General features: G+C 47.9%; 1 protein-coding gene across 1 annotated transcript in view; it reads left to right on the forward strand.

Moving 5' to 3' along the window:
- The first annotated feature begins 645 nt into the window (after window positions 1-645).
- Window positions 646-12,179, forward strand: part of TRABD2A (TraB domain containing 2A) — a 103,205-nt gene continuing 91,671 nt past the window's right edge. The window contains exon 1 of the mRNA XM_065406878.1: window positions 646-771. Coding sequence (XP_065262950.1) covers window positions 646-771 — 126 coding nt within the window. The remainder of the gene's footprint in view (window positions 772-12,179) is intronic.

Genomic DNA, 12,179 nt, shown 5'->3' on the forward strand with positions numbered 1-12,179 from the left:
GCTTGCATTACAATCTACCAATTTACTCCCCCCGCCCCCTTTTTTAAAATGATTATTATTACTGCTGCCTGAGCCTGACTCCTCCAATGTCGAGGAAGTGCCTGGCCTCACTCCCTAACCGAAAGTCCCAACGCCCCTGGGCCCTGCAGGAGGAAAGGCCAGAGGAGAGCGAGGGGGTGACTAGACCCCCCCAGCCCTGCCCGGCGTGGTGCAGTGCGGCTGGGGGCAGCCCGAAAGCTCCGGGCCAGGGGAGCAGCCCGCGCCCCGGGAAGCCGTGTCCTTCCCCCGGGGTCGGGCTGGGGGCGTGGGGGGAAGTTTAGGGTTAGGCACCTCCTGCGGCCAATCGCACGGAGCGGGTGACTTCGTGCCTCCATCCAGGGGCTGCGGCAGGAACTACAGAGCGGAGCCCGGCCTCCTGCGGGGGAGGAGAGGAGCGGAGCGGAGCGGCCGGTCCCCTCGGGAGGGCTCCCCGCGGCTGCAGAGCCCCGCTCCCCCCCCCCCCCCGGCATGGCGAGCCCCCCCGTCCGCGCGGCACGGGGACCCTTTAAGGGGAGGGGGCAGGGGCTGGGCGGCTTGGCGCGGGGGTGACTCCGCTCCCCTCCGGCTACCGCTCGCGGCTCGCCAGTCCCCGGGCTCGGAGCGACGATGGTGCAGCTCGCCTGGGCTTGCCTGGTGCAAAGCTGCCTCCTCCTGCTGGCCCGGGCCCGAGCCCGCCCGAGCCGGAGCCCCTCCAGCGGGGACCCTGCCGCCAGCTGCGAGCTCCACCGGAAAGTAAGTGCCCGGCACGGCTCCGTCCTGGGGCAAGCCCCTGCGGCAGGGCAGGGCAGGGCAGGGCTGGGGGGACTTTCCCCTGCCCGGCCGGGAACTCCTGGCTGCCCGCGGCTGGGAGAGTTCAGGCGTGGCGGGGACCCGCCCTGCTCCCCTGGGAGCAGCCCGGCGTGGGACATCTCCCCATGTGGGAGAGCGGCAGGCAGCCGCCTGTGCCGCTTGCCTCCCTCCCTGGCTGGTTTGTGGGATGTAGTTTGGGGCTTTGCCTGCGCCCAGCGCAGGGAGAAGGGAAGTCCTGGCTGCCCCCCCCCCCCCGGCTTTCCCTGCCCTGCCTTCGGGGATCTGTGGGGTCCCCCCCCTGCCCCCCTTCCAGCTCAGCTCTTGGGCTCGGAGACACGCCGGAGCAGGGGAGAACATCCTCCCAGAGACGGGAGGGGGGAAGGAGCCGGGCACGCCTGGCTGGCTGGCTCATAAAAGATGAGGAGTAAATAGTGAAGTGATGGGATTTCCAGTGTCCGTAATGAGACCCAGCCAGGGGAGATAAGGAGGAGTGAAGAGCGCCAGGCTGCTGTTTGTGTGGGTCCTGCCGTGTTTACTTTCTGCAGTTCTGATTCCTTTGCCAATCACTCCAATTCCAACCCACCCCTCCCTTTGCAGCCTGCCAGTGATCAGAAGTGTTCTCCAAACATGACCCTGTTTGGTCTAGCTCCTGATCCTGGTAACGCCACCAGTGTTTGCTCTCTCTGCACAGCATGATTTGAATTAAACTGTCTAGTTCAATCGCCACTTAAGCTCTTTTTGTGAAATCCTGCAAATTCATCTAGCTAGGTCCATAGACTGTGCTGGACTTTTAAAGTTGGAATGAAAGGGTGCAAAAGGCAGGCAAATCGCTTCACTAGCAGAGCGAAGTGTGAACATGTTGAAAACTGTCCTAAGCCTGCTCTGTAGATGACCCTTTTAACTTAACTTTAAGATGGAACCTTTTAACTTGAAAATGGTAACAGAACATAGATCCAAACCAAGAGTAAAACCTTGCTCCTCACATTTATTGCTTGAGAATATCTGACTGGTTTTTTAAATGACCATGTGATTCAGTTTTCCATAGATTCTTTGACAGTACGGAAAATTTACAGAAGACTTGTTCTTTTGTCTGTTTCCAGTCCTCTTAGGCATGGCATACCAAGTTTTATTAAGGTACCCATAATGTATTATTCCCTCATGGAAATCTTGCTGTGGTGCTCTCTTTTAATAAGAACTGCTGCAAGAAATGTGTAACTAAAACCAGTTTCTCATAAAGTAGCCACCAGCAGTTTTTTCTTAGCGCTTAGAAAGAGTTCTGGCTAGAGCAGCTCGTAATCTAGAAGAAGGTGCACAGAAGGATTAAATGCCTACTGCGAGCATCATGTGCAAACAGAGAATTGATGGTAATGGACATAATACACTTTTTAGTTTAATTAATGAAGGATGACCTCAGTCTGTGCCTGCCTGGTATGGTAAAGTTAAGCCTTGCTAGGATGGTTGCCTGGAGACAAACTAATAGTACAACTTGGCACTTATATAGCGTGTTACATGGTCAAAGACCTGTACGAACATTAAAAAATGAATCCATACCCTGGGGAGGTAGCTATGGAATATTATGCCCATTTTATGGATGGGGAGAATGAGAGAGATTAAAGTGACTTGCTCCAACCCACAGAGTGGCCCAGCTTTCTGCAAGGGTATGTGCCCCACATGTGAAGTGCCTGTTGTGTGTGCAAATCAGGGATGTGCCCCGAGGAATGGGCATGCACAAATCCCAAACTTCACATCCACAGTGCTTGTTGGCACACACGAGTCAGGCACAAGAAAAGGGTGAGCGCGGACTTGGGAGAAATGGGACTGTTCTCCTGCTTCAGGCGGCAAGTCACTCCCGTGAAACAGATGGGAGTTACTAGTTTGCAGTGTTGTTGTAGCTGTGTTGGTCCCAGGGTATAAGAGAGACAAGGTGGGTGAGGTAATATCCTTTATTAGACCAGCTTCTGTTGGTGAGGGAGACAAGCTTTCAAGCTCCACAGAGCTCTTCTTCGTGTCTGGAGTTATTAGTGTCCTACAACGCAGCTTAGCTCCATGCTGTGGGTGTAGTTTTGAGGCGGGCTGGGGGGGCATTGATTTCCCCCCCCCCCAACTGCAAGTCTTGGGCAGGCACGGAATTTGCCCCCCTTTTCCCCCCACGCACAGCTCTGTTGGCTTAACTGCAGCTGCCCCCACCTCCCAAATATAGAAGTCAAACTATGCCTATGCGCCAAGCACCACCTGAATCTGAATCTGCTTTCATAGTTTGTTTTACCTTTACTAAAGAACTTCTCAGTGTCGTGGCTTCCTGCTGGCTTTCGCCAAGACTTGTCACTTCTGCCAAGGCGGTCCGTTACTTTGGCACGCTGTTTGCCAGAATTGCTATCTGGTTGTGTTTCTGTTACTTTTTATTTTTTATGAGGATAGATTTTTGGCGTATCGCTCAACCCCCAAGCTGGACGGTTGACAACCATACTAATTAGCAAGCTAGTAGCATAAACTTTTGTTATTATTGACCTGTTTGAGGCCATCTCTACACGATTGAATTTGACTGTCTGAACATGATTGTTCCCAGTCGTATTAGCTGATCCATGTTGAGCATGATTAAGCAGCAAGTGAGGATGAGGACAAAGCATGATGAACAAAAGTTTAAGGCCAAGATTTTCAGAAGTGACTAGTGATTTTTGGAAGCCTCAGTTTTTGGGTGCCCAATTTGAAACACTTCAAAGGGGCCTGACTTTCCGAAAGTGCTGAGTACCCACCCTCCGAAAATCAGATGCTTTTAAGGTGTCTCAAGTTCGGCATCCAAAAAATTAAGGCACCCAAAATCACTGGTCACTTTTGGAAACCTTAGCCATTCTTTCTCTAGTTCATTAAGAAGTGTTGCAGTGTGTTGGATTCAGTGCGTGGCTTAGAGGCAACCTGACCTGTTCTCATGTACCTGAGAAGATGCTCGACATGGTTTGCCCCATCTAGGCTCACTCCTATTGTTTAGCCCTGCGTTAGCTAACATGATTGCAGCCAACCATGTTCAGACACAGCAAATGTCATAGCGTAGAGCAGACCTGAAAGGAGCTAGGATCCATCGAAGTGCAGGGCTCCTATACTTAGGGAGGTGACAAATCCACAATTGGCTCATCTCTGTGCACAGTACACCCTTGGTTTTACAATGATTTAGGGATCCTGTGGGAGGATTTAGCAGCTGACCAGTGGGGTCAGGTTGGAGACCCTTGTTATCAGGAGCTGTGTGAAGGTTTGGTAGCTGGGAGAAGAAGGCCAGGGATAACTTTTTATTGCTCTATCCACTTGTGAGCTTCTCTCCCACGCACTGGCCGCAGGGACACCTACCTGCAGCCCACCTGTCTCATCCTGGCTCCTGCTGCCTCCTACTGAACTGTCCATACACCAGGCAGCAGTAGAGTCTGGGGCTTTCCCAGTCGGAATCAATCAGGAATTGGGGCTTTGGAGCACCACAAACTTGACTGTGTGTCACGCTACAGGAAGCTTATCGGAGATGCCAGAGCGGGCCTAGCACAGACGGCGCTCAACCCCTGCCAAGGTGGAAGGCGGTTTGCCAGCCAGTCAATTTATTACTGGAGCCAGGATGTAAACCAGATTTCAGTGTAATCAGTGGCGGCACCCTCATAAAACTGGGTCATGTCTGGAGAGCAGGTGCCAGACCGGGCTCGGCTCCCTTCAGAGCGTGGGGCATAGAAGCCAGGGGCTTGTGTGAATTTGTAGCAAGGACTTTAAACAAAAAAACAAAAAAGTTTGGGGGCATTTGTAAACTTTGGCAGAAAAAACTGTATTTATGGAAAACCGCAAACCTCCGGTGGAAAACCCCAACATGTTTTCACCAGCAGTTGATGCAACAAGACTTTTACCCTTTGTCAAGAAAACCTGAGGTGAAATGTGTTAATGATGTCTCATTATCTCCTGATTACTATGCCATTAAAATGTGAGACCGCCTGTAGTTTTCCATATTGGCAGTCTGCTTCCTCAGGTCATTAGGACAGTGGGAGAAATGACACTATTCAATGATAGATTTTATTTTCAGGTCGTATAAATAGGAGTATCCAGCTATTTTCAAAGGGGTGTTGTGTAGAAAGGAAACACACTCTTGAAATGCCACATGAACACTTCTAACTCCATCTCTTTTTTTTAAACAACATTCCCCATTGTGCCTGAAGAGGATAAAGTTTTTTTTTTTTAAATTCCAGTTCCTCAAATTATGGGATGTGCTTTTTCTTACCTCCCTAAATTGCTTTTACACCTGCCTTCCTCTGTGACTCCCAAACCTTCCATCCTGATGCAAGTGTGTGTATTCAGTGTCTGAAAGAGATAAGTTGCTGTTTGAGGGAATTGGCAAACAATAATTCTTCAAAAAAACAACAAGGAGTCCTTGTGGAAAACTAACACGGTTACCACTCTGAAATAATTCTTCAGAGAGCTTTCTTGTCAAAGCTCCATGTTATAGCTAAAACTGCAGCCAATAATTCTCCCCAAATCCTGAATTTTTGGCACAGTAGAAACCATTCTGTTTTCCTGGGGGGGAAAAGCTTTTAAAAGAATTAATTTGCAAGAGTGTCTTTTGTGAACATTTAGGGTTTTCCCCATTCACGAACGAACTCTTTTGATCTGGTAGTGTATTTTGCTAAATGTTGATGCACGTTTATGTGTTTAATGCCAGCACCCAGGGATTAGCAGTTGTAACTTTTTACTAGTGTATGGAGCATTGTTCATGATAAATGGGCCAATTAATCTAAATGGCTAACTTTCCCCCATTATATTTGCTTCAAAAGAGCATACGCAGTTTGTCCCTTTATGTTCTCTCATCCGTCTGCTGTAAATTCTGGCTTTTCGTTTGAAAACTGATTTTTATTTTTCCTCTCTGGTGAAAAAAGATACTGAATTTGGATTCTTTTAATAGTTGTATGCAATGCAGTCCTTTTCCCCAGGCAAACACCATTAAACTAGATTTAGGATATTAGGTATGTCAGTAATTTAAAGGGGGGAAAATTAAGAGAATATTATTAATAATGTATTTAACATTTGCATATAGGTGCATGGGGCACTTCACTCACTAGTCTCTAAGGTGCCACAAGTACTCCTGTTCTTTTTGCGGATACAGACTAACATGGCTGCTACTCTGAAACCTGTATAAAGACATAGGCCCCGATCCTCAAAAGTCGTTAGGCGCCTAAATACCTTTTGAGGATCAGAGCCACAATCCCTGCTTTGAATAGAATCATAGAATATCAGGGTTGGAAGGGACCTCAAGAGGTCATCTAGTCCAACCCCCTGCTCAAAGCAGGACCAATCCCCAACTAAATAGCTACAAGCTAAGTGGAATGGGACAAGATGGGACACTGAAAGAGATAAGCAGCAGACAAAGGGGATAGAAGGAGTGCAAAAAGCACATGCAGAGTAAGATTTTGGGGCTGCTTGAGGGATGTATTCCTAGTTTTGTATTACAGCACTTAAAAAAAAAAAAAAAAAAAAAAAAAAAAGAGCGAGACTATGGCAGTAAATTCAAAGAGGCCGTGTGGTGCAGCAGATTGGCCACTGGACTGGGACGCAGATGACCTGGATTCTGTTTCTGGCTCTGAATTATTACGGTGATAGAGGCCCTAAATGAGACTGGAGCCACTGTAGGTTCACATAGTGACATTCCCTGCCCTGAAGAATGTACAGTCTAAATATGCGAGTCAGACACAGAGTGGGAGGGAAGAACAGAGGTGATGTGGCTTGCCAAAGATCACACAGCAGGTCACAAACAGAGTTGTGACTAGAACTCAGCACTTTTGATCCCCAGTTCAGTTCTGTACCCACTGCACCACACCGCCAGTGACGAGTCCTTTCCTTGTTGATTTTCTATATTCTCGCTCGTTTGTCACCAGCTTTCTGGTAACCAGGTGCCCACTGTAATTCCACTGGAGATCTTTGTTTCTTCCCCTTGCTTAGCTGCATTATTTATTTTCTGTATCTTTGTAGTGTTTTACTGCAACCAATACAAGGTTCCAACGGTTTTGAAATAACTGTTGGGGAGGGAAATTACAGTATCCCTGATAGATGTGTTACAATAAAATACTTTGTGCGGATGTCATATAAACCTTCCTGTTTGGCAGGTTTTCGCTCTGATCTACCAACGGATCTCTGTCAGCACATGAAACGATATATGTCAACTGACAAATGAAGTAGGAGGTGTATAGTTGGGGACTGAATGTTATGTCCTGTTACGGTCCCGTAAATGCTGCTTGTGTCCTCCTGGAAAAGCAAGCCGGCAATTGCAGCAAAACCTTTCGCTGTCGGTTTAAAATAGCTTGAATCTGGGGGTTGGTCTATTTCATGATGTCTCAAAAATAAATCCATGAAAAAGCTGTTGGAAACACCCCTTAGCAAGAGCATTTGGCACCTCTGCGCTGCTAAAACAAATAAAAGGAAGTCAAGGTGCACACAGAATTGTAAAATTATCTAAAGGTAACTGGATCAGCTAATTTGGGGAGACAGCTTGGCCTAGTGGTGAGGGCACAGGATTCTGTTCCTAGTCGTGCTAGCGACTGTGATTTGGCCTTAAGCAAGTCACTTTGCCTCCCCATTTCCCTCCAACGCTTTTCTGTCTTTTGGGGCTCTTTGCGGCAGGGACATATTATCTCCTACGATATGTGTGTGCAGTGCCTAGGACAGTAGGGTTCTGATCCCTGCTGGGGCCTATCTAGCTGTGGTCGTTATCTGACCCTCATCACTGTCGTATCCGAGCACCTCACAGTCTTTAAAGTAGCCGCACAACAACCCTCCGAGGCAGGGTAGCGCTACTATGCCCATTTTACTGATGGAAACGTAGGCAGCCTGCAAACTGAGCAACCTAGGTCTCCCAAATCCTAGGCTTGTGTCCTGACCCCTGGACCATCCTTCCTCTCCTCCTTCTGGCATCTAGGCACGGTCACAATATACATAATAAATTGAGTAAAATACATTGACATTAGCGGAGTTGCATGCCCCCCTTTGCATCTCTCTGGCAGTGTCAAAGGGCCGTAAAGTGCAATGCCCACTTTAAGGCCCCTTTCTGCTGCTGGAGCAGTGTAAAAATGACCTTAGTGGAATCAGACCCAGTGGCTTTATCTACTAAATGTTCTTGAAATGAGGTGAGAGAGAGAGGCTGCCAACTATTGCATAGCGCTGGGAGGGTGAGCAAGAGTCACCACTGTTCCTGTGTTATCTCACAGCCACTTAGCACTTTGTCGAACTGCTCCCCTTTTACTGGGGGGAGGGGGAAGGGGAAGGGGGGATGTTTGCTTGCTTGCTTTTATCTCTAAACTACATGGAAAAAATACCTAACAATAGAAGAGCTGCACAAGGGCAAGTTAGGATCAGTGCGTGATACGCACAGGGTGGAGTTTTCAAAGGCACTCGGCTTGGGTGTGTGCTCCTCCAAGTCCAGGGCAGTAGAATCAGGCCAATGCAGAATGCGTTTGAAAGTCTCACCCACAATTACCATCTCAGGTGCTTGGGTGGCTGAGCACCTCACACTCTGGAATGTATTTACTCTCTCAGCATCTGGGGGGCAGGCCAGGGCTGTTATCCCCATTGTACAGATGGGGAGCTGAGGTGCATGGGGACTAAGTGACATGCCCAAGGTCACACAGGAAGCCTGTGGCACAGCAGGGAACTGAGCCAAGGTCTCCCCCATCTCAGGCTAGTGCTTTAACCACTAGTCCCTCCTTCCTCTCGCATCACTGCCACCTCGTTCTCTCAATCTGTGCTGAGTAGAGTTCTGGCACAATTAAGGAACGGTCCCTACCTTACTGGACACCTACTAACCAGAGGCCTATAACAAAGCTGTAGATTTGGGGGCGAGAAGAGTGGGTGGAAGAAACATGAGGGAGCTCCAGAGGCAGTTCCTTTGGTGAGCTGCCCAACCTCCCCTGAACACCTTCAGTGGCTGGAAAGGGGGAGGCTGCTGGGGAAATGGGCATAAGTAATAACACCTGCTTTCCTAGGAGAGTGGGGGTGTCAAATGCTTTGAACCCCGGCACCACCTGCTGGCAGAAGATACAACTTCCTGCAGCTACTTCTACAACTCTGCTTTGGCCAGCGGGATTGATTATGTTCAAGTGTTGGGCTCCTGTCCACAGCTGCCTCTGTTGTGCAGTACTAAGGGTGTACTTTCCCGCCAGATATGCCGTCCTTCCAAAGAGATGGTAAATGGAGGCCCATTCTGCCCATGGCTAATGCCTGTTCCTGTGGGAATTAAAGATCCCATAATAGTTTGCAGAGAGAAGTGCGGAGGCCCAGCCTGAAATGTCTGTAATAACATCCAAGTACTCTTTAGGCACCGAGATCTCCTCTGAGACTGGGTGAGAGCCATTGCTGAGTGCGTAACCTGGGCTGGCTTCTCCAACACAGTACATTGTACTTACAGATTGCAAGCTCTTTGGGGCAGAAACTGTCATTCGCTCTATGTCTGTACAGAGCCTAGCATGGTGGGGCCCTGACCTGTTTGGCCTGTAGATGCTACTGCAAAATAATTCTTTGATAATATAATAATTAATAATAAATGTACTTTCAGTATCTATCTGATTGCTTTCTAAAGGACTGCCCAGAGTATGTGAGTATTATGGCAATTACTCTTCTGGTGAGTTTGTTTATGATCCTGGCTGAACCTCACTGTCACCCTTTATGTTCCAGCCAGATAAAGCTCGGCTCTCTGCATGTTGGCTTTAGCCTTCCAGCAGCTTTTGTTCGGTAAATCAGTTGAGCCAATGAAATTTTAAGCTAGCCAGGGGCAACTCTTTCCCTAAGATTCCTTTTAGCTTTGGCTCCGCCTGTACATTGCCTGTCACATACAAGATCAGACCTGTTTAAAGCAAAGGATGCCCTTTCAACCCCATCCGTAGCTAGGGCTGCTCTCCTGGCGTTTTGTTTGCTTGCGGCTAGTAAGTGACACCACTTGTCACTCCTCCTCTCTGGCTTCCATTTGTCTCCATTTGTTTTCTTGCCACATTAACGTCTCCCTTGCATTTTCCCTAATAACTGGTTTAGTCACCTATAACATTAAAATGCTGGTGAATAAAAGGATCTTACACTCTTTAAAGAGACCTCGTCAACTTGAAAATCACATTGATTTTCATGGGAGTGGCTGGTGTTCTGCGCTCTGGAAAATCAGGCCATGTATTTAATGCCTAAATGTAGACACCCATTTAAAAAAAAAAAAATCTTGCCCTCGAAGTTTAGGCCCATGGTGCGTGCTTTGGAAAATCCCCCTACCTCTGAAGTCAACAGTAAAAACTCATAGACTTCAGTGGGAGAAGGGTTAAATCAACAATGAGCGCTCTGGCAAGTCGCACCCTGAGCGTCCTATTCTTAATGAAGGTTAAGACTGTGCAGAAGTTGATGACGCTCTGCCTGGGGAAAGCCTCTGTCCTTACCACAGGTGAGTAGCCCATTTGTAAAGATTTCACATCCTGGATGAGTGGATTCTCATTAAGTCAAAAATAAAATAAATCAAAATGACTGTAAAAGCCCTGGGAAATGAAGCATCAGCAGTGCAGCAAACACCCAGTCAACACTTACTCCAAGCCAAACCTCCCCTGATACAGAACCACATTCCCTTGCCCAGGAAGTTGATGGAGGAAGATGATGTCTGTCTGTATCTGTACGAGTTTTTTCATGAAGTATTCCTGTTCTTTTTGCCCAGGAAGGTCTCCCGTAACCATTTGGGGGATGGGGGAGATTTTCTAAGGCACCGATAGCAGTTAGGTGCCTGTCTCCATGGAAAGAGCTTGGAAGTTAGGTGCCCAACTGCCATTTGTGCTTTTGAAAATCTCTTTGTTGGTCTTCCAGGCTTACTTCTACACAGTTCTCTCTCCTGATATTTAAACTTTTGGGGCTAGATTCTCCTCGCACTAAAGCCTGCTCTGGAAACACAGAGAGACCTTACAGTGGGAGGGACCTAGTGTAAAGGAAAATTCAGTGCTTGTGCCATCAAACTTCCCTCAGATTCATTTTAAAATGACCTCCCTTACTAGTGTTCTTAGTTCCTTTCTGTCTCCTGGCGCAGCTTTTCCTCCAGCTTTGCTTGTCTTTCTCTTTCCTTTGTCTGTTTTGTTTTCTCTGTTTAATTGCGGTTAGCGTTACGTTTCTCTTCCTAAGCCCAGTCTTCTTTACCTCCCCTTTCTATTCACGGCACTTACCTCACTTAGGTCTCGATTCATCAAACCATCCTAATTCAGCAAAGCACTAACCCATGTGCTTAATTTAAAGCCTGTGCTTAAGTTTCATTAAAGTCGTTGGACCTTAAGCACATGGATTCAGAAAAACTTCCCTATTCAGGAAGGGGTCATGGACATGTGCCTACTAAAGTCAGGGCAAGTGCTAAATTGGGCTTTGCTTCATGTCTATTTTCACTCTTCTGTTAGTTATTACTTTACATATTTCTGTCCCTTCCCTGTGTCAAACCTCTCATAGAATCATAGAATATCAGGGTTGGAAGAGACCTCAGGAGGTCATCTAGTCCAACCCCCTGCTCAAAGCAGGACCAACCCCAACTCTCCTGTCTCTATTAAACCATCCTCTCCATCTTCCCCCCTCTACTTTCTCTGCTTGCTTTTTCCTCATTCATGCTCTTTTCCACTTTCTTTTTCCATAGTCACTTCCTCACATTCTTTTCATGTCCCTGCCCTGGCCTTCCTCTTTTCCCCATCTAGCATCGCATGGTCTGTTGTATTTTTCTAGCCTCTTCCTTCAGGCCAGCAGGACCCTTTTGCTCTTGTTTAGCTTCCTGCAGGATGAGGGAATCGAGGATAGAGAAATCCCAACATGACAGAAAATGCTAATTCAGCGATAAAGAGTGGGTTTTGTGGCATGTGTGTCAGTAACATATTCCAATGTGCCATGCCAGCTGTGGAAGGCACCTTTCATTTCTTCGTCATGCATGTAACTTTGCCTCAGACGCTGCAGTCCTCACTTGATTTGGAGACCTAGTCTCTGGGTGACAGTAAAGTGGACTTGCTGGAGTTTTCAGCTGAGGAGTGCTGTGATCTGGAGCTGTGTTTGATAGAGAACACTCTCAGAAAACATTGTCTGGGATGAGCCACTGTGGAATTATCTTTCAGATTAACCCTTCTGGCCCTAGGTTTCCACTAGAAATGCATAGGCAATGTGTTTCCAATAAGTCTTCTAAGGAGCCTGTTCTGCATTTACCAGCCAGAGCAAGGCATCTAAGCTCAACGTCCAAGCACACTTAAATCTAACCCCAGCTCTGGGGCAATCTTTTGGCTGAAAGCTGACCGTATGTTTGAACTGAGTGTCTGGATGCCCCTGTTGGAGCCAGACATTTGATAGCCAGATCTTCCTGCCGG

Source organism: Emys orbicularis, chromosome 6 (genome assembly GCF_028017835.1).
Source record: "Emys orbicularis isolate rEmyOrb1 chromosome 6, rEmyOrb1.hap1, whole genome shotgun sequence".
In the NCBI taxonomy this organism is placed as follows: domain Eukaryota; kingdom Metazoa; phylum Chordata; order Testudines; family Emydidae; genus Emys; species Emys orbicularis.